The sequence below is a fragment of the Diospyros lotus genome, chromosome 10, assembly GCF_014633365.1.
Source record: "Diospyros lotus cultivar Yz01 chromosome 10, ASM1463336v1, whole genome shotgun sequence".
Lineage (NCBI taxonomy): Eukaryota > Viridiplantae > Streptophyta > Magnoliopsida > Ericales > Ebenaceae > Diospyros > Diospyros lotus.
In genome coordinates, this window is record NC_068347.1 from 24,641,269 (window position 1) to 24,663,033 (window position 21,765).

The 21,765-nt window shown below is 33.7% G+C and overlaps 3 protein-coding genes across 3 annotated transcripts; 1 reads left to right on the forward strand and 2 right to left on the reverse strand.

The window, feature by feature from the left end:
* Nucleotides 1–336: 336 nt before the first annotated feature.
* LOC127811191 (pectinesterase QRT1) lies at nucleotides 337–8,307 on the reverse strand. The gene is made up of 7 exons (XM_052350898.1): nucleotides 8,289–8,307; nucleotides 8,154–8,175; nucleotides 2,196–2,402; nucleotides 1,456–1,651; nucleotides 1,133–1,336; nucleotides 771–1,006; nucleotides 337–681 (listed from the first exon to the last, which is right to left on the reverse strand). The coding sequence occupies exons 1-7, from the start codon at nucleotides 8,305–8,307 to the stop codon at nucleotides 534–536; spliced, it is 1,032 nt and encodes a 343-aa protein (XP_052206858.1). The 3' UTR covers nucleotides 337–533.
* On the reverse strand, nucleotides 8,232–12,579 carry LOC127812236 (ribosome production factor 2 homolog). Its single transcript, XM_052352618.1, has 7 exons — nucleotides 12,218–12,579; nucleotides 10,440–10,512; nucleotides 10,117–10,320; nucleotides 9,499–9,744; nucleotides 9,147–9,392; nucleotides 8,968–9,033; nucleotides 8,232–8,627 (listed from the first exon to the last, which is right to left on the reverse strand). Exons 2-7 carry the CDS (start codon nucleotides 10,506–10,508, stop codon nucleotides 8,523–8,525), a joined length of 936 nt encoding a protein of 311 aa, XP_052208578.1. The 5' UTR covers nucleotides 10,509–10,512; nucleotides 12,218–12,579; the 3' UTR covers nucleotides 8,232–8,522.
* Nucleotides 12,580–18,286: 5,707 nt separating this feature from the next.
* On the forward strand, nucleotides 18,287–19,828 carry LOC127811192 (uncharacterized). Its single transcript, XM_052350899.1, has 2 exons — nucleotides 18,287–18,794; nucleotides 18,891–19,828. Exons 1-2 carry the CDS (start codon nucleotides 18,287–18,289, stop codon nucleotides 19,826–19,828), a joined length of 1,446 nt encoding a protein of 481 aa, XP_052206859.1.
* The last annotated feature ends 1,937 nt before the right edge of the window (nucleotides 19,829–21,765 follow it).

Genomic DNA, 21,765 nt, shown 5'->3' on the forward strand with positions numbered 1-21,765 from the left:
TTTCCGTCATTTTAACAATAATATGTTGCGATTTACTTTTGGCATTTTGAGTTTTTATGATTATATATTTTCTTTTTCTTTTTTTCTTTCTACCGATCCTTTCTATTAGATCAAGAGTCCCTAATGAGTCCTTAAAATACTTGGTCTTCTGGTCCGTTTTCATTTTTCATCGTTCAAATTTAATATCAAAGATAACTCGGTTGATCACCCAGGTCAGACGGATGGGATTTTAAGGGAAAAAAAATAGAAACAAACTACGGGAACTTTAATCCCCAAAATGAACACTAAGATATCTATAAAACAATGGCCCATTCACAAGAATTCTTTAAGTGTGACTTACCCTTGTAATAACCATATAAACAGTCGGTGAGCCACCATTGTCTGTGCCATCCACTTCCACTTAAAAAGGGAACAAATGCTCATAAAAAGGAGAAACAGAGCTCATCTCTAACCTACTTAAATCTACCTGTCTAATGTTCGGGAAATTAACATATATATACGTGCGTGCGCATATATATGTTCCAAAACTAGTGCTATAGTTTGAGCCATTGCTGCCCCCCAATGAAGTTCCAATCCAGAAAAGGCCTTACATCTTCAAAACTGAAGGACTTGGCCCATGCCACCCTCTTCCTCCCCCTGGCTCCTCTGCCTCTGCTCTGGTACTCCCCAAACACCGCAGTCCTGTGTATTCAACAATGGCCATCTTTTCTCATTTTCATTCACTTAGAATTCTTCTTTTTAAGTTGGTTTATCAGGAGCAAGATTCATACCTCTGTCTGGGCGGTTGGTCCCAGTCGCTCCAGCCCCCTGGAATGATGATATCATCTATGTCACAGAACGAATAGATCACCCGCGAGTACTCCCCCCAGGCTCGTCCCAGGAAGAGGCTGCCGGTTCCATTGATCGCACAGTTGACAAAGGAGTAGCCGGTATCTTCCTCCTCTGAGTCCCTATGGTGAGCTGCAATAGCCCCAAATGTCTGGGCTATGGAGTGAAGAGCACAATTCTGCATGCAACTTCAGGTTAGGCACTGGGACCGAACCACGTTTAAGTTCAGGGTGTGATGTGCGCAATTGGAACAATCCTAACAATTATGAAGAAACTTGGAGAGTTTAATGAGGGTGAAGGGTACCTGGTAGAGTGATCTAGCGCTTCCAAATATGAAATCAATGGAACCTTGAATGAAACATTCGTAGAAATAGTGGGATCCTTGATCATCCAGCAGAGTGTCCTGTGTCCCCAGAATCCTCACTCTGTACAGCAAGGCTTTATCGCCGGAGAGCCTCAGCGCCACCGCCTGCATGCCGTAGCCACCTGGCACTGCAACAATTGAGTTCTGCAAAGCAAAAAACATGAATATGTGATGTTCATAATGTTTTCTAGTTGGGGGTAATTTTTCAGAAAACCGTGGAAAATAGCTTCCTAAGTCGGAAAACACGTGGTGGTTGCATGTACCTCAAAAGTGAGTCCAGAAGCACAAAAGTAATCAGACTCAACGGCTACAGAAGCTGAATTGTAGGTTCCAAGTTCACCTCCATCTTGAGCCTTATCAGAGGCTTTGTTGTTCCAAGTAATAACGGTTTCAGAACTTCTGTTCTCGTCTCCGATGAATGAGATGTAGGGCTTGGCGCTTGGAACGAAAACCTTTTCTCTGCATCATGAACAACAAACTAAAACACAGCCGGGTGGAACAATAACGTGAAGGGGTAATAATGTTGATGAAATAACAAACAGTCCATTGTTTTCATTCATTATGTCTTTGAAACAATTGAAAACGAGTTTCGAAAACTTGGACGAAAATTTTCCTGGAAAATAATGCTTAAAAGTGGTCCTAACGAAACCAGAAACGGGTTTCAGAATCACAAGTAAAGCAGTAGTTAAGCTCAGAAAAGAGCAGAAAGCACGCCCACAATAGAAACAAACAATATTCATGCAGAGAGAGAGAGAGAGAGAGAGAGAGGGGGGGGGGGGGGGGGGGGGGGGGACCCACTACGCATATGGCCATAACTAACAATACCCACGTTGCAGTTTATTGTTTCAGTAACCACCATCGAATTCAGAATCGAACTGGCTGCAAACTAATCCTTCAGTCGGAGAAGAAAGCACACAAAGCGTACTCGCATTCATCCATGATCATAATAATCCATCCATTATACATATATACGTACATATATATATATATATAAGTTACAGACCTGTAGATTCCAGGAAGAATGAAAATCTTCACTCTCTCAGAATTATGGAGAGGAACCATATCAACCGCTCCCTGCACTGTAACCGAATCTCCCTTCCCGCTCTGATCAACCACAATCACTCTACTCCGATTTCCTCCCCAATCTCTCACCTCTAACTCTCCCCTCTCAACATCCACCTTCAAGTCATCCCAACTTATAAAACCCTCTCCACAGCCGGCTCGAAAGCTTCCAAAAAGAAATATGAGAAAAACCCAGAAAACGAGAGCCGTCGAACCGCCCTTCATCTCTCTCTCTCCAGCTTCAAGAAACCTGAAAAATCACAAAGAATAAGATAGCAACGCTAATGGTGGTGGGAAAGGGGTGAAGTTCATAAATGCAGGAGCGTATAGTTGTAATTAGAGTGGGAGTTTGATTTCTAACAATGGCGGTTCGAAGAGGAGGAGTTGGATTAAATAATTCAATAGGCGATGGGATTGCTGGGAGGGAGATTAAAGCTGGTTTGTTGAGAAGTGGTTATGGGAGCCCAAGAAGTTCATTCATGGCTTAATTACATATATACGTAACGCCCCTCTCTCTCTCTCTCTCTCTCTCTCTCTCTGCGTGCTTCTTTAAGCTAAGCATCGAGCCTCTGCGCTGATCATTAATAAAAAGCCGTAGTAGCAGTGTGAGTCATGAGACCTATCCCAATGAGATTAGGAGATGAATTTATTTCATTAATGATTATTCTTTCTTCTACTTCTTCTTATTATTATTATTATGATTACAACTTAGTTTAATTATTACAGCATTTATATATATATATATATAACAGGTACGGAGGCGAGATCCATTCCTCGGGTGGGTTTGAATGGCCTTTTAGGACTAAGTTATAAGGTATAATAGTACCTCTCTTATCATAGAGAAATTCTATTTACAGTCAAGTTTTTACTATTCACAATCATAAATAAAAAAATTATAATTATTCTTAACAACAACTTTTATTATTTCTCGCCGTCATTTATATTCCAAAATTACTTTCACAGTCATATATCTCATATCTCACGCACAACCACAATCCACATATTGCCTTCTCTATTCGCTATCGCCTTCTGTGCTCTGTAATCTGCTATTTGTTTGTCGCCGGAATTATCTCATCTTATCGAAATTTTCAAGTAATGGATTTAGATTTTCAATTTTACAATAGGTTTAAATTTGGAGATTTCAACAAGACAGTTGGAAAATTCATGTTTCTCGAACTTTATATCTTTAATTTTTTTATATTTTATTTTTTATACAAATATTTAACAAACCTAATTTTTAATTAAATAGTGTTGATTAACAAGTTTTTTTATACTTAATTTTTTTATCTAAGTATTACACTTGAATTATTTAATTTTTTAAACAAACAAATACATATTTTTTTATACTTAATTTAATTTATATAAGTATGGATTTAGGTTCAGAAATCCGTAGTTCCCCGAACTCATGGGTTCGGGAACACATATTTTATTTTTTTTATATTTTATATAATTATTTGGAAAACCTATTTTTTAATTAAATAGTGATTATTAACATATTTTTTTATACTTAATTTTTTATCTAAGTATTAGACTTAAATAATTTAATTTTCAAAAAAATAAAAATATATTTTTTCATAAATTTTATTTAATATACGAGAAATTGATAGTGATGATTTTTTTTATATTTTATGTTTTAAATTTTTTATACTAATGATTTTAGATCTTTATTTTTTTTATTTTTTTATTTTTTTATTTAATTATTTATAAATTAAAATAAAAAATATTTATAAACTTGGTGGGGAAATAAATTTCCTAGAACCCTAGAATTCGAGAAACCCCAGCTTCCTCTAATCCTGGATTCAAGGCAACTGGGCTTTCCCGAATTCTAGGGTTCGGAGGAAAGACTTTTCCTAATAGAATTTTTTGAAATTTATATCTTTAATTTTTTTATATTTTATTTTTTATATAAATATTTTACAAACTCAATTTTTAATTAAATAGTGTTGATTAACATGTTTTTTTATACTTAATTTTTTTTTATCTAAGTATTACACTTGTAATTTAATTTTTTAAACAAACAAATACATATTTTTTATACTTAATTTAATTTATCTAAGTATGAATTTCCCGAACCGAAAATCCATAGTTCCCCGAACTCATGGGTTTGGGGAACACATATTTTATTTTTTTATATTTTATATTTTATGTAATTATTTGGCAAACCTATTTTTTAATTAAATAGTGATGATTAACATATTTGTTTATACTTAATTTTTTTATTTAGGTATTGGATTTGAATAATTTAATTTTTTTAAAAAATAAATGCATATATTTTTATAAATTTTATTTAATATACGAGAAATTGATAGTGATGATTTTTTTATTTTTTATATTTTAATTTTTTTATACTGATGATTTTACATTTTAAATTTTTTTATATTTTATTTTTTATCTAATTATTTACAAATTAAAATAAAAAATATTTGTAAACTTGACAGGGAACATGGATTTCCTCAAATCCTAGGGTTCAAGAAAATCCATATTTTTCGTTTCCCAAACTCTAGGGTTCAAGGAAGTTGGGCTTCCCCGAATCCTAAGATTCGAAAAATATGAATTTTTGAAATTTCTCGATTATTATTATAACACTCAAAATTCGTTTACTTATTTGTCCGTTCAATAATTTGTGGTGTTTTTTTGAGTAGTTATCTTTCTCGTCAAATTCTGCCTACATCGTCATCAACATTTGACTGTAGTAATCTATGACTAACTTCAATCGACTAAGAGAAAATAATTGAGTAATGCTGGACCTGAAACAATAGGAATAAGTGATCTATCTGATATAGTGAGGAGAAAATAGCTTTGCAGTGGTGAGCATAAAATAATAAGAAATAAATTATAGAGTTTAGTCGGTGAGAAAAAAGTATGATGGTAGATGATTGCGTAATGTGAGTAGTTGAGCATTGAATAAAATGAAGGGTAAAATTAAATTTTTATTCAAGGCTATTTTAGGTATATTAAAAAGTGGTTGCGAAGAACAAAAAGCATGGCTACGAATAGAATCTCTATTTTTTTCCTCATCGGCCAAACTCTATAATTTATTTCTTATTATTTTATGCTCGCCATTTGCAAAGCTATTTTCTCCATATCAGAGAGGTCACTCATTCCTATTGTTTCAAGTCCAGCATTACTCAGTTATTTTCTCTTAATCGGTCGGAGTTAGTCATAGATTACTATAGTCAAATGTTGACGACGATGTAGGTAGAGTTTGATGAGAAAGATAACTACTCAAAAAAACACCACAAATTATTGGACGGACAAGTAAGTAAACGAATTTTGAGTGTTATAATAATAATCGAGAAACTTCAGAAATCCATATGTTCCAAATCTTAGGATTCGGGGAAGCCCAACTTCCTCGAACCTTGAGGTTCGGGAAACATGGATTTCCTCGAATCCTAGGATTCGAAAAATATGGATTTCCCCAAACCCTAGGATTCGGGAAAATCCATGTTCTCCGCCAAGTTTACAAATATTTTTTATTTTAATTTATAAATAATTAGATAAAAAAAATTAAAGATGTAAAATTATCAATATAAAAAAATCATCACTATCAATTTCTCGTATATTAAATAAAATGTATAAAAAAATATGCATTTATTTTAAAAAAAATTAAATTATTCAAATCCAATACTTAGATAAAAAAATTAAGTATAAACAAATATGTTAATCATCACTATTTAATTAAAAAATAGGTTTGCCAAATAATTACATAAAATATAAAATATAAAATAATAAAATATGTGTTCCCCGAGTTCGGGGACTATGGATTTCTTGAACCCACAGGTTTGGGAAATTCATACTTAGATAAATTAAATTAAGTTAAGTATAAAAACACATGTTAATTAACACTATTTAATTAAAAATTGAGTTTGTCAAATATTTATATAAAATATAAAAAAATTAAAGATATAAATTTCAAAAAATTCTATTAGGGAAAGTCTTTCCCCCGAACCCTAAGATTCGGGGAAGCCCAGCTTCCTTGAATCCTGGAGTTAGGGAAACAGCATATTTCTCGAATTCCAAAATTTAGGAAAGTTGTGGTTTCCCGAATTCTAGGGTTCTAGAAAATTCATTTTCCCACCAAGTTTACAAATATTTTTTATTTTAATTTATAAATAATTGAATAAAAAAAAAAGTAAAGATATAAAATCATCAGTATAAAAAAAATTAAAATAAAAAAAATAAAAAAAATCATCACTATTAATTTCTCGTATATTAAATAAAATTTATGAAAAATATATATTTATTTTTTTAAATTAAATTATTTAAGTCTAATACTTAGAGAAAAAAAAAATGAAGTATAAAAACATATGTTAATAATCACTATTTAATTAAAAAAATAGGTTTGCCAAATAATTACATAAAATATAAAATATAAAAAAAATAAAATATGTGTTCCCCGAATTCATGAGTTTGGGGAATTACGGATTTTCCGAAATCCATACTTATATAAATTAAATTAAGTATAAAAAAAATATGTATTTGTTTGTTTAAAAAATTAAATTATTCAAGTGCAATACTTAGATAAAAAAAATTAAGTATAAAAAAACTTGTTAATCAACACTTTTTAATTAAAAATTAGGTTTGTTAAATATTTGTATAGAAAATAAAATATAAAAAAATTAAAGATATAAGTTTCGAGAAACATGAATTTTTCAACTGTCGTATTGAAATTTCCAAACTTAAACCCGTTGCAAAATTGAAAATCCAAATTCATTATTTGAAAATTCCCATAAGACGAGATAACTCCGATGACAAACAAAGAGCATGTTACAGAGCACAAAAGGCGACAGCGAATAAAGAAGGCAATCTATGGGTTGTGACTGTGCACAAGGTATGAGATATGTGAGTGGGAGTAATTTTGAAATATAATATAAATGGTTGCGAGAAGTAATAAAAGTGGTTGCTAAGAGTAATTATAATTTTTTTTTATTTATGACTGCGAATAGTAAAAACTTGGTTGCAAATAAAATTTCCCAAAAAAGTATGATGGTAGATGATTGCGTAATGTGGGTAGTTGAGGATTGAATAAAATGAAGGGTAAAATTAAATTTTAATTCAAGACTATTTTAGGTATATTAAAAAGTGATTGCGAATAGAATTTTTCCATTATCTTATCTAACTAAATTGACGTAAATCACCATCTGTTTAATTTTGAAAAACAAAATACCTTCACTAAGGAGAACATATATATATATACTATATAGTATTGTAGTATTAGAGCATTCAAATTAACCTTTATTAGAATCCATAATAAAATCATACTTCATACCATATTTAAACCTCCTGTAGCTGTAGCTGTAGCTAGAATATATATATAAATAATTTTTCATAAATTTATTTTGAAAATAAATATTTATTTTTAAAATTTTCATAAATAATTTATTCTGAAAATAAATAATTTCTCAAAATTCTCCTAGCAATTTTCACTAATTATTCCATCAATTTCTTAGCATGAAATTAATCAAATAGTGTTAATTTACGTATGAAATTAACTCAAAGGAGCTTATGATTATGAAATTGATCAAATCACACAAGTTTATTATTTATGAAAAGTGACATTTTAGCCATTCATTTCATATCTAATTTTGAAAATATGAACGATAAATAGTTTTAAAATACAGAATCCAAAAATCTACAAGTTCTTAACCAGTAATAGAATTTCAGTAGAACATAAAAATAGTAGGATTGTGTTGGGGATTGAATGAATAGGATTTGATTACATGTTACGCAATGGAACTGGAAGTGTAATTGTACTTCTATTACTTTAAAACCAAATAACAAAAGACCACCACAAGCCCATCTGAAGTAGCTCCTGACTTCCCCATTTCAGAAGAGAAAAAGTGGGAATCAGAAGCGAACTCCAAGTCATTTTTTGCTGACAAAAATCCATTTTCTGTTGAATTGATTTGATGATCCCATTTCTATCCAACACACACACACACACACAAATAATGATATTAATACTACTCCTTGAGCAGAAGAAGAAACAAGAATTTATGATATTTAGTCCAGCAATAGAGTCTCAGTAAGTAACTACAAGAAGTTTGAGCCATCCGAGACCAAACAAAGACCAGACCACGCAACCCGCAAGAACTTTTCAAGTAAACCAAATCCAAATTGAACAATTTTCACTACCAAAATTGTGCAATCCTAGCTGGCATGCTCGGATATTAATTAAGACTGAAAATCAAATCACATGCCTAAATCCTTCAATTCCACAACTGAAGAAGAGTTGTAAGGTATAATTAAGGGGGCCTCAAAGAAATTGCTAATAAGCCTCCTGCTTCTGCTTCTTTGCTTCACCTTTCATCTTAGCTTCCCTGCGCTCCCTTTTCAATCCTTTTGCTCTGTTAGGTAGAGCCTGCTCCCCAACCTAAAAACAACTAGATTTGTTACACAGACCAAAGAAACAGCAAGCAATACCCACACCATGAGACTCACACAGCAACATTAAGATTTTTTATTTATTTTTGAGGGGTTGGGTTGGGGGCAAGAGAGAGATGCACGAGACCAAGTACCAAGGGATGCGCTTGCACCGAACAAAGCTAATACATATGAAAAAAATAACAAAACAAAAAGGACAATTGACAAAAGTCCAGCTCCCACTACGTGCATGCCTTTTTGTTTCTACCAGTCACATTTACCCGTAAAATAAATAGATACTCCACCAGTTGCTGATTGAACCATATAAATTATGAATCCCAATTTCTCACCTGTTGGTCTGGCATATAGATCTTCCCAATCTTTCCTTGAATTGCATCACCGCTGACATTTTTCTCCTGAAATAACAAACAAAAATCACCCGTGAACACTTTTCACCATGTGTGTGTGTGTGTGTGAGAGAGAGAGAGAGAGAGAGAGAAGGGGGCGGGGGATGGGGGAGATTGTCAACCTTCTTCTTCTTGGCTAACTGGGAAGCTGTCTTCATAGCTTCTTTTCTTAGGCTTTCATCAGGAAGATGGTGCCTCCGAACTATCAAATCCATGGAAGGGCCAACTTCAACAAGCTCCACCCTTGGGACTATGGTCCCTGATTTTTTAAGTCGTAGTGCACAATGTGTAAAGAACACCCTATTTGACGACAAGACTGTACACACATAAACACGGTCTAGTCCAGCAAGGTTTAAATTCGATATAACCTGCATCAAGGAGATCATGTCCAATATCAAAAAAGTAGAGAAGGACAAGAAGACACAGTTAGTTGGAAAACAGAAGACAGCACAGCAGAAAGCAACAGAATTACACCTCTCCATGGAATAGATCAAGCAAAACTTCCTTCAAATGCTTCAGTTCATCTATACTCTCAAATCCTTCTCCAATGAAAGCAAAGAAAGGTTTTGAGCCAATTTTAGGAGCTAATTTTCTATCATATGAGAAGGACTTCATGCTTTTGAAACTCTCAACACCGACCTCCACAAGATCAAATATGTGGTGATCATAGGTCCGCCCTATTACAAGATTGTTGGGCCGCTTCTTTGAGTGAGAGCCAAACTGCAGAAGAAACAGTTGGCAGATATCATCAGATTCACATAAACAAGCTGCTGTGAGAAACCTACCAAAAATTTCCTTTGTGCTTGTATTCTCATGTGTGGTTACTATTTAAATTTCAAGGATGAAAAGAACTGCTAACATAAGGTGGCAATATATCTGCAAATTTGTAATACTTCCAATTCTACACTATTTAACTGACTTGGAAGGGAAGGAATGTAGGAGATACAGCATAATCACATTTGACAAGCAAGTGTAGCAAAAATCATACTGATTAAAAAATCAAGCTAACAAAGTATTGAATGGCTCAAAGATAAGATCTCAGTACTCAAGGAAGGAAAGATGTAAAGGAGTATGTGCAATGTTTTGACATACCACAAAAAGGCTGCAGTCAGTTTTGAGAGAGAAAAACTCTAAAGAAGTTTCACCGCCACTCTCGAATGGTCTGATATTATCGTTCTTCCGGGAATATTTAACAGAATTATCCTTATTAAGATGATAAATTTCAGTCAATATGGCATTAAGTACGTTGCTCGTCCTTGTACCATGCAATATTAAGGTTTTTTTCAATGTCTCAACCTGCAAAAAAAAATTTCCAAAAGCAATAGAAAGAGCTTACTCTTAAGATATCATTGATAGTCAAACAAAAGGCTGAAGAGCATTTATCAGTAACAGCAAAGAAGCTCTATTCAACTTACAAGTTTGGGAGCACGTTTCTCAATCTCTCTCTTTCCCCTTCTGGTTTTTGGAGTTTTTATCTGTAACATGATTCTGCAATCAGAGAAACATAAGTTCCCACAACCATAAACACATAAGGATACAGGTAGTAGAGCAAAGGCATTTGTAAACTGAAGTAGGTAGGAAAATATTTTTGAGGTAAATAATTATCCTGTTAATGTGGCTCAGATAAATTATTTTATTTATGCAGGAAATTTGTAGAAAAGCAGAAGCATGTAAGTGTCACAACCTGAAAATGGGGCCCATGAATGCCACTACTATCAAGATGTAGTCATGTAGCTTGCCATGTGTGGCTATGTGTTAGTGCACCCTACAGGCTGTGTGGCTGCTCATGTTAACGTGAACCTGTGTATATAGGTATGTGCATGAATCCATCTGCTTGACACATATCCATATACTTGGCTTGCTCACATATATATACCCCAATATTATTATATACTTGTAACATATTATATTTGGATTCCTTAAAGAATTTGTCCATAAACTCAATAAGATTAAGTGAGCGGGTAAGTGTGTCACGACCCCAATGGTATATTAATCATAATATATTACATGAATTAGTTCGTTGCTGTAATTTGCGGCTTCCCTTGTTTGTACCTTTCAGTTGTCCTAAAAACTGAAAGCCTAGAAAGCCCATAAATAGGCTGAAACCTAGAGAATTAGCTATTGTGGAATGATAATCTGTTTTCAGTCTTCTCTCAATATATATCTCTCTCGATCTCCTCTGTTCTCCCTCAATTCTCTCTGTTCTCTCTCTCTTTCTGCTCTGTCTCCCCCTCCATTCCGTTCTAATTCTCTTTCGGTTTCTTCCAGTTCCTTTCTAAACCCTAGCTAAACCCTAGGTGCATGACATTTGGTATCAAAGCTGGTTGATTCTCGGCTGTGATTCCAGAAACTGTTAGCCGTCGATCAAGGAAGGCGAAGCAGATCCAGGAAAATTCCGGCTGTTGTCCAGAGCATAGGGTTGCAATTAAACCAAGCCGAGCTTTGCCGAGCTCAGGCTCGAGCTCGATTCGAGCCTGAAAGCTCAGCTCAAGCTTGAGCTCAACTCATCAAAAGGTTGACGAGCCAAGATCAAGCCCAGGCTCATTACTAGGGCCGAGCTTGGGTTCAAGCTCGAATTTTTGTTTAAAAAAAACCTAATAATCAACCTGATAATCAACAAATATCAAATCTGATAATCAACAAATAATTTTAAATCACACCAACCTGATAATCAACAAATATAACATCAACATGATAATCAAGCAATAATAACTTAACAAATTACTAAAAACATAATATTGTTTACCATGCAATAAGAAAATCAAGTTACTTGTCTAGTTGTTTTCAAAATACAACATAATCAAAATTACAGCAAAGATGTTTTCAATTAACGTCAAAATAGCTGCTCCAAATATCAACCTGCAATTTGAAATTGCAATATTAAAAGCCATGTAATTTCCTTATTGGACTTTAGAGTGTTGGGATTAAAAGCCATGTTCACTGAATTTCACCAAAACAGTAATAAGAACCCATATCTACCAAAACTAAATCCACTCATCCAATGGACTCCAAGAGCCTAGTTTTCCACCACAGTATGCATATGGACATGAAAGCTAAACAATAGACAAAAACTCAACAATAAATAGCAGTGTGCATATGGACACGAAAGATAAACAATAGACAAAAACTCAACAATAACCTATTTTATAACAAGAAGCATAGAAAATATTGGCATGGTATTAAGAAAAATAACCACTAAGAGGAGGCTGTGCAGCGGCGGCGGCAGAGAGGGAGGGGCTGTGCGGCCGTGGCGAGAGGCGGCAGAAAGTGAGGATGCAGCGGCGGGCGGCGGTGGTAGGTGACGGCCCTGCAGCGGCAAGCTTCAGAAAGGGCAGCGGCGAGAGGAGGTGAAGAGGGCGGCGGAGAGAGGCTTTGGAGAGGAGGCGGCTCTCTTCTTTTCTGAAGCCAGCGGCGAGAGGCTGAGGCAGTGAGAAGTGGCAAGAGGCGGCAATCTTCTTCTCTGAAGCCAGTGGCGAGAGACGGAGGCGCGGGGGGAGAGGTTGTGCCGCTGTGGTCTTCTTCGTTTTTCCCCCTTCAATAAGCAGTCAACCAGTCAAGCACAAAATAGGGTTTCTAAAACACTAAGTATTTATAGGGTGTATTTTGCAATTTATCATATATAAAATATAAACAATTTTAAACGGCATATTACTCAAAATATTTACAAATTTTTATACCTTTTAAATAATTACTATTTTTCATAATACCATTATTTATATATATTGATATAATATTACACAATTAATACTAGTACTATTTAAAATTTAAAATAATTCTAATCAGTATTGTGAATTATTATTAATTTTATTTTAGATAAAATTATTATAAATTTTACAGTGTTATGTCAATTTATATATTTTTTTATATAAAATACTTAAAATGTGAATTTAATACTGTTTGTAATAATTAATTTTTTAAAATTTAATATAATGTTAGTTGAGTAAACTAAATATTACTCGAGTGAGATATACAATCACTTTACACAAGCTCGGGTAAATCTTTTTGATACTCAAGTAAATTATGGCTTTACTCGATTATAACTTTCATTTAGTCAATTAATAATTCAAATACAAAAACTCATACTCTATCTGATAATTTTTAATTTTTTATTGACCTAAAATATCACTTAGTCGATCAATTCTTTATTCATTCAAGTAATGTTATTCCATCATATATTCGAGTAAAATAAATATATAATCGATTAATCTCATAAATATTTAAATCTTATTTGATTAAAAAAATTAAGAGTCCAATAGTTATTAGTTATTATTCAACTAAACATTTCTTTGCTTCATTAAAATGATAATTATTCTATTAAGCTTATATATTAATTGATTAATTTTCAAGTCACAACATATAATATTTTATTAGCAACACATTCTAATAAGGTGAAGGCATAGATGCACTCTTATATTTTAACAAAAAAGTCTCGTGACATTCCAAATTTTGACAACGTACCATTAGACACCTTTATTTCAAAAGAATAAAACTATTAAACCTTTTTTAATTTGTATTAAATTAAATTCACTTTTATATTTTACCAAAAACATCCTGTGGCACTCAAACTTATTTAAAAAGTGTTTAGTAGTTTCACTTGTTAAATTAAAAAATAAGTCAGGGTGTCACAGAGCTTGTTTTTAATAAAGTATAAGGATACATTTAATTTAATGCAAATTAAAAATAGTTTAATAATTTTACTTTTTGGAGTAGAGATGTCTAATAGGACCTTTTGAAATTTAGGGTGCCACAAGACTTTTTTTTGCTAAAATACAAAAATGCATTTATACCATCACCCCATTCTAATGGGGAGAAAATGTATTAAAGTTTTGCATTTAATTTTTTATTGTCAAAACATTCTCAAAATTACACTAAATAAAATTTAATGATATTATTATAATAATTTAAAATTTAATAATTTTATATTAAATAATAATTTTATTAATATATTTATAAATGAGCCAATTCACGAGTTGCTCGTGAGCCTATAATTAAGACTATTAGTGAGTCTTTAAATAAACTAACTCACAAGCCTATAATTGAGTATACTCATTAATTTTTAATCGAGTATGTTTGCAAACCTCTAATCAAGTCAACTCATGAGCTAACGAGTCGATTTTACTAAGCTCAATATGAGCTCATTTACGAATTGAGATTTAAAGTTAAGACTTAAATTCGATTCGTTTACCTTAACAAACGAATTTAAACGAGCTTTTAACAAATTGAACACCGAAGTACTCACGAATGACTCGATTCATTTGTGTCCCTATACCCAATGTTGGATTCCCCCAATTACATGACAAACATACCCATAAACGAAAATGATTCCAGGGTTTAATTTGGCATCTATTTAATAAAACTTATTGTTGTTAAATTTAAAGTGATTTTACAATTAGATAAAATACTAAACTCATTTTACCACCTTAACCATATAAGTAACATCTTTAATAATTGTTTCTTTCTTTCTTTCTTTCTACTAAGTTATTATTGTCAGCTACATCTTCAATAAATATTTTCCTCTTTCCCCTAAGTAACATCTTCAATAATTAAATCTTCCTTTTCAATCCTAGGAATGACAAAAGCACATGATGGGCTTGTGCCTGTCCATCTTTTGATATTTTATTAATTAATTATTAATATACTTTTTATTAACTCATTTAAATAAAGAGTGTATTGATAATTTATTTAATTATTTACATGTATTACTTGAATAAATTATTAATATATCTCTCATTTAAATGATTTAATGAGAGACATATTAATAAAAATGTGCAAGCATTACCACTCCAGTGTCTATATGTATACAACATGACTGGCTAGCCTAGGCCCAATGGGTCGGGGCCTTTTTTAGCCTAACGGGTTTGTTTAGATCTAATATTAATATATCTAAAAAGTTGATTCAATGGGTGTTGATGATTAATCTGATGAAGTGGTAATCACACGTTCCCTTCTTGCCTCTTCGGACATACCTGCAATGGAGACGGGGACTTGCTCTCCCAGTCAATCTCCGACGATCAAGTCAGATCTCCCCTCAAACCGAATTCAGTATATTTACTTAAACTATATGCAGAAGAAAGAAAGAAATCCCCTCATCTTACCTCGCCTTCCCCTTTTAACCTTTTCTCGGGATAGGGATTATGGAGAGATCTTCGGGATCTCCCCTTCGCCTTTCTCGGAATTTTCCTAATAAGGATTTCATAATAGCATCTATCTCCGAGAGGTTCGGGATAGCTGCTGCCTCCGTGACCTTCGACGAGTTAGTCTATTCCTACGGCCTCAGAGATTTTTTTACTGAGTGCCTATCCGATTGATGTGGCGATACTTATTTGCTACGTGTCTCCTAGATTAAAACAAGATGATCGCAGGCGAAACTCGCCATAGGAAACATATGTCCTGGCCATCTCTAGATATCTGCATGGGGTATTGACGTAATTATGGGACCAATGACATTCTCCTCATCAGGTGTGATTCCCATGAGTCTAACCTGAATTATTATGATTAGATCTAAATTTGATGGGTCTGGTACACGTTCGATTTGAACAAAATCCGACTTATTCATGAGTTTTAATGAAACATAGTATTTATCTAAATTATAATATTAGATCTTAGATCTGTTGGTGCCAACAGATCTTAAGATGACTTGGAAGAAAAAGGAAACAGTTATTGAAAAGTTTGGAGTTGTGTTAATAATTGGAAATTTGGAATGGGTCTCTATCATCCATCCTTTCCTTTGTGTCGGTATTCAGTTAATAGCCCATAGGGGGTCCAGAGCCAATGCACCCGCCTATGTTAAAAGAGACGTTGCCATTTCAGCTTTTCAAGAGCCACCAACTGTTTTTGGCCCCAATATTGTTGTTGCAAGCTAAGGCCCTCTTATGTCGCATAATTCTTATATTGTCCTACACAAAATTCAAAGGAGGTTTTAAGTGTGTAAGTCCCACAACCCCTTCCTTGGGCCTCACGTTTTTTGTTTTATATTTTATTTGCATTGAATAACATACAAGTTATTTGACACAAACAACAAAACAAATTCATACAAGTTAAATGATGATATTTTTTTTATAGTTATTATAATTAAATTAGAAAAAAAAAGAGATTAGAAGAAGAGTTGATAATTTATACCCACTCATAAATCTTTACTCAAACTTATCTTAATTCAAGTAATTTTTTTTTTTGATTAATTGGAGTCTAAGTTTAGTTTGAATTTAAAATAAATTCAAAGTATAAGTGTTATTTTTAAAATATGGAATAAAAATAATAATTGATTTAGGGTTGGAGATGACATTTCTCGTGCCTATGTCCTTAACTAGCTTAGAATGATTTAAGAATATATATATATATATATATATGCAGGGGCGGATTTACGTGTGAGCTGTCCTGAGCTGAAGCCCAGGGCAGCCCACAAGAAAAATGGATTAGATAGGCTAAATTTTAGCCTTATTTGACCCCAGCCCATCCCCAGCCCACCCTAGCCCCCCTCTGGAACCCTTCTTTTCTCCAGTCCGCTTCTTCTTCCTCTCCCGACCTCATTCTCGCTCTTTCTCAGACTCTTACCCTTGCCGCGACGCCGCCTCTCGTCTCGCTCTCTGCCTTCTCTCTCTTTCTCGTCCGGCGTCGGGCGTTCGGTTTCGCTGGCCCTCGCTCTCTGCAAGACTGCATCTCTCTTGCTCGCCCTCAGCCCCTCGCTTTCTTCATCTCTCTTGCTCGCGCTCGCCGCTCGCCCTCGGCCCCTCTTGCTCTCGCCTCTCGCTTGCCTTCGCTGAGCTCGCTCTCTGCCTCTCTCGCTCGCCCTCGCCCTCTGCCTCTCTCGCTCGTCCCCCTCGCCCTCGCGGCCTCGCCCTCTGCCTCTCTCGCTCGCCCTCGCCCTCGCGGCCTCGCCCTCTGCGGCTCTGCCTCTCTCGCTTGCCCTCGCCCTTGCGGCCTCGCCCTCGGCGGCTCTGCCTCTCTCGCTCGCCCTCGCCCTCGCCTCTTGCTCTCGCTGGACCGCTCTCGTCGGCAGTCGGCCCTAGCAGCCTAGGTAATTTTTTTTTTTTTTTTGCCTCTGCCTCTTCTTAACAAATAAAATAAATTGTTTGTGGGTTTTGTCTTGTTGATTGATTAATTTGATTCGTTCGTTCGTTAAAGCTGCTGTCTTTTTTGAGCAATTTATAAATAATTTTTTTTGCTAATTTTGTGTCTGCTTGGATTGGAGTTGGCTGTTTGACTGCTGCATTCAGTTAGGATTAAGAATTTAGGAATACAATTGTCAATTGTTAATTTGTTTGTTATATTGGCCTTGCATTTAGCTCAAATTAAATATTTTAATTGTTCGATTATTGAATTATGTTATTTTTTGTTTGTGTATCTTAGAATTTAGAATGGAACAACAATCTTCTGTGAAGAAAGGAAAAACATTGTTATCTTTTTTTAGAAAGAGAGACCATCATACTAGTGAAAGTACTTCAATTGATGATGTGCAAAATCGATCTAGTGAATTTACACCAATTTCTTCAAGTTTATCTCCTGAAATTGAACTTTCTCCATCTTCAAATCTTGAATGTCAATGGTCTTCTTGTATTGAACGGGATCCGGGGAAAAGAAAACAAATTTGTGAATATCCTATTAATGCACGGGATGAGATTAGATGGGCATATCTACTAGCTGGGCCATATCAACCATTACTTTTGAATTACAAGAAGACCACTTTTGGAAATCAACGTCGGAGTTTTCAGAAAATTGGTTCAATCAATTTAGGTGGTTAGAATATTCACCTTCAGAAGACAAGGCATATTGTTTCTACTGTTTTCTATTTCTGAATGATAGTCATTCATCAAATATTTCGACATTGGCTACTGTGGGATTTGACAATTGGAAGAGGATTAACCAAGGAAATAAATGTGCTTTTCTTACTCATGTTGGTTCTTCACCTTCGTCGCCCCACTTGAATTGTGTGAGAATGGCTGAAGATTTAATGAATCCGTCTCAACATATTGAAAGGGTAATTCATTCACAAACAAAAGAGGAATCTCAGAAAAATCGCTTGCGTCTAAGGGCTTCAGTTATGGCTGTCAGGTTACTAGCACTTCAAGGTTGTGCCTTTAGAGGTCACGATGAATCTTCATCTTCATTGAATCGTGGAAATTTTATTCAAATGCTTAAGACTTTTGGACAATTGAGTATGGAAGTTGATAAAGTTATATTAGATAATGCTCTGAAAAATGCTCAATATATTGCTCCAAATATTCAGAATGATATTTTGCATATTATGGCTAATAGAGTATGACAGATGATTCGTGAGGATGTTGGAGATGAACGCTTTTGTATTCTTGTGGATGAAGTAAAAGATGAATCTAATCGAGAGCAATTGGCCATTATTTTGAGGTTTGTGAATAGTTGTGGTATATTGACAGAATGTTTTTTTGCAATCAAAAGCGTTAGTAACATCACGTCCTTAAACCTAAAAAATGAGATTTCTGATATTCTTGCTCGACACGACCTTCAACTTAGCAAAATGAGAGGTCAAGGATATGATGGTGCTAATAATATGCGTGGTACTTGGAATGGACTTCAAGCTTTATTTCTTAGAGATTATCCATTTGCATATTATGTTCATTGCTTTGCACACAGGTTACAACTGGCATTGATTTCTGCAGCTAAGGATGTGAGTGTTATTTGGGAATTCTTTTCTCATTTGGATAATGTTATCAATATTATTAATTCTTCTTCTCAGTGCATTAGTGAGTTGCAAAATGCTCAAAGAAAAGAAATTGAGCATATGTTGAGTATTGGAGAGCGTGAGTCTGGAAGTGGAGCCAATTAAATAGGTAATTTGCAACGTGCTGGAGCAACACGTTGGAGTTCCCATTATGATTCTGTAAAAAGCATGATAGGCATGTATTCTGCAACTTGCAATGTGCTTGAATATCTTAAAGTTCATTGTTCAAAAGCAAGTTCTCGAGCTGAAGTCCGTGGCGCTTATAGACACTTTGCATGTTTTGAATTTGTGTTCAATTTGCTTTTAATGCACAAAATTATGAGAATAACTGATGTTCTTTGTCAAGCTCTTCAAAAAAAATCACTAAACATTTTGGCTGTTATGAGATTTGTTTCTACTGCGAAACTTATTCTTCAAGAATTGAGAGAAGAAGGTTGGGAAGTGTTTCTTCAAGAAGTAAAAGATTTTTGTTCAAGACACAACATTGACATACTGGATCTAGATTCTTCATATATGATTGGTCGTTGTAGGGATGAGACTACAGTTGAGCACCATTATCATTTTGATGTTTTCAATGAAGCAATTGATTTTGTATTGATGGAGTTAAGTACACGTTTTAATGATAAATCAGTAGAACTCTTTTCTCTCAGTGTGGCTTTGGATCCCAGAAATTCATTTGAATCATTCAATAGTGATGATATTTGTACGCTTGCAAAGAAGTTCTATCCTAAAGATTTTAGCAGTCAAGATATTTGTGCTTTAGAATATGAGTTGAAGTATTATGTTCATGAAGTGATTGCTGACCAAAGATTTCAAGTATCTACACTTGTTGAATTGTGCCAGGAGTTGACCAACAGTGGAAAGTCAGATACATACATTATGATAACTAGATTGATTCGTCTTGTATTGACATTACCCGTTTCTACTGCAACTACTGAACGAGCATTTTCAGCAATGAAACTTTTGAAGACAACACTTCGTAACAAAATGGAGGACGACTTCCTTGCTGATTGTATGACTCTCTACATTGAAAGAGAACTTGCTCTTACAATAGATGTAAATTCTGTTGTAGATGAATTTTTTGTTTCAAAACCTCGTCAAGTTCAAGTTTAATGAAAATTTGTTATATTGACTTTTTGGTTATATAAGAATTTTATTATATTAACTTTTTAAAATTTCAGCCCCCAACCTAAATTCCTGGATCCGCCCCTGTATATATGAAGGCATGATGACTTGAGTGACTACTAAAATTCAAATGAATCATAAAACTTTAATTACAATACAAATAATTAAAGTCCTTTCACAACCTCATGTTTAATGTAGTTGTTTACAATATTTCTAAATACTAAATACCATCATATAGAATATGATGTCCTGCATGACATGGTATGGTATGGTATGGTATAATACTGAAATAGTAATATTCCGATTAATTAATATCAAGTATTAGATATATCACTATATATAACTCAATAATATGTATTATAAAAAATTATGTCTGAGCATAATAAAGTTATCAAATAAAATGACAATATATATAGAAAAATATAAAATTATTTAATTTTACGATAAATTTTATAGACCACTAATGAAGTTTGCCTACGTTGCACTTTCTATTCATGTGTTTTTTTAAAATACTATCAACTTTTCTTAAAAAAGAGTAGCCGTGCATCACATACCCATAGCTTTTTAAGTAGTAATAATTAATTTTATTAAAAATCTAAAATTGCCCACCTCTATTCTTAAGTAGTTACAATTAATTTTATTAAAAATATAAAAATACTTTTAAAATTAAGAAAAGATAGATACCGAAGGTGGCCAATGATGGCTACAAGCAACCACCACAACAACCAAACCAAATCAAATCTAGAAGAAAACAAAACCCAACTCTTTTTTTATTTTGGGTTTTTTTCAAAACAAATGCCAAAAATCTGAATTTTATTTGATTAAGGGTTTTGTTCGAATGGAAATCTAATTTTATTTAGATGAAATTAAGAAGAAATGTAAGAATTTATTCAAACTAACCCAAATAGATTTTGAGATCTAAAAGAGAGAGAGAGGGGTTCAATAAAAAGTATATGAATGTCACTGTATTTATTAGAAAAATATAAATATGAGGAATTAATATGTTGCTTGTGCTAGTTGCGAACTAACAAGGGCCGAGTGTGTGGGCCCCACCACCCTCTCGCTCAAACAATTTAAACAAGTCTTTCAAAATTATAGCTATTATTTATTGCAAAATTGGTGGAGCCTTTAACTATGATTCAAAAAAATTCTAGAGATAGTGCATTAAAATGCACAACAATTATTTATAAACTTAAAATTGACATAATAAAAAATCAAAATTATAGACTAATAATAAATAAATAATATAATACCAATAAGTCATCCATGCAAATGCAACTGCTTACGAAATCAATTCAAGGGAAGGAATCAAAGGCGAAGTTGCAACGGCTAAGAGTGACGTTGTCGTCATCCCTAACGTCACCAGCTTCCACAACTCTACTGCTAATTTGCTGGTCATACCCGTTTCTATCCTCTCTCTCTCTTTCTTCAGACAATGACCTTACACGTGGCAAAAGCCCCACCGCCCCCACCCCTGAATAAAATTAACTTTGTCACTCTCATATTCATATATATTTCAAAAAAAAAATCTTACAAAATTAATTTAAATTTTTAGAATGTATTTTGTTTATTATTTTCATTTAAAACACGATTTTTCTTTATTTAAAGTACCTTTGGGCGAAAATAGATTAATCACAAAGAGATATATAAAGACTTATATATATATATATTAATTTTTAGAGTAGACGAGAAGAATAGTGGACATTTTGGTACCCTTCCCTTCCGTCGGAGGGACGGAGCGTCGTCTGCGGCGGCGGCGGCGGCTTGGGAGTGACCAATTTGAAGAAAGTCTTCCCCACAGCCAAGGTCCGAAGATTCTGGACTTTGGTCAATCTATTACACTCAACTCATACTTTCTTTTAATTGGTTTGAAAAATCAAGATAAATATTTTGATCCTCAAATAATTTAAGATATATAATAATTA

What these genes read in the sequence shown, in the direction of transcription:
- LOC127812236 (XM_052352618.1), bottom strand. Translation starts at nt 10,508, where the DNA reads ATGTTACAGATAAAAACTCCAAAAACCAGAAGGGGAAAGAGAGAGATT. An exon ending in CTGACTGCAGCCTTTTTGTG is followed by an intron (nt 9,745 to 10,116) that starts GTATGTCAAAAC and finishes TTTCTTCTGCAG; the next exon opens with TTTGGCTCTCACTCAAAGAA. An exon ending in TTGATCTATTCCATGGAGAG is followed by an intron (nt 9,393 to 9,498) that starts GTGTAATTCTGT and finishes TCCTTGATGCAG; the next exon opens with GTTATATCGAATTTAAACCT.
- LOC127811192 (XM_052350899.1), top strand. Translation starts at nt 18,287, where the DNA reads ATGATTCGTGAGGATGTTGGAGATGAACGCTTTTGTATTCTTGTGGAT. An exon ending in TATGTTGAGTATTGGAGAGC is followed by an intron (nt 18,795 to 18,890) that starts GTGAGTCTGGAA and finishes AAAGCATGATAG; the next exon opens with GCATGTATTCTGCAACTTGC.
- LOC127811191 (XM_052350898.1), bottom strand. An exon ending in ATTCTTCCTGGAATCTACAG is followed by an intron (nt 1,652 to 2,195) that starts GTCTGTAACTTA and finishes TTCATGATGCAG; the next exon opens with AGAAAAGGTTTTCGTTCCAA. An exon ending in GCGCTAGATCACTCTACCAG is followed by an intron (nt 1,007 to 1,132) that starts GTACCCTTCACC and finishes AGTTGCATGCAG; the next exon opens with AATTGTGCTCTTCACTCCAT.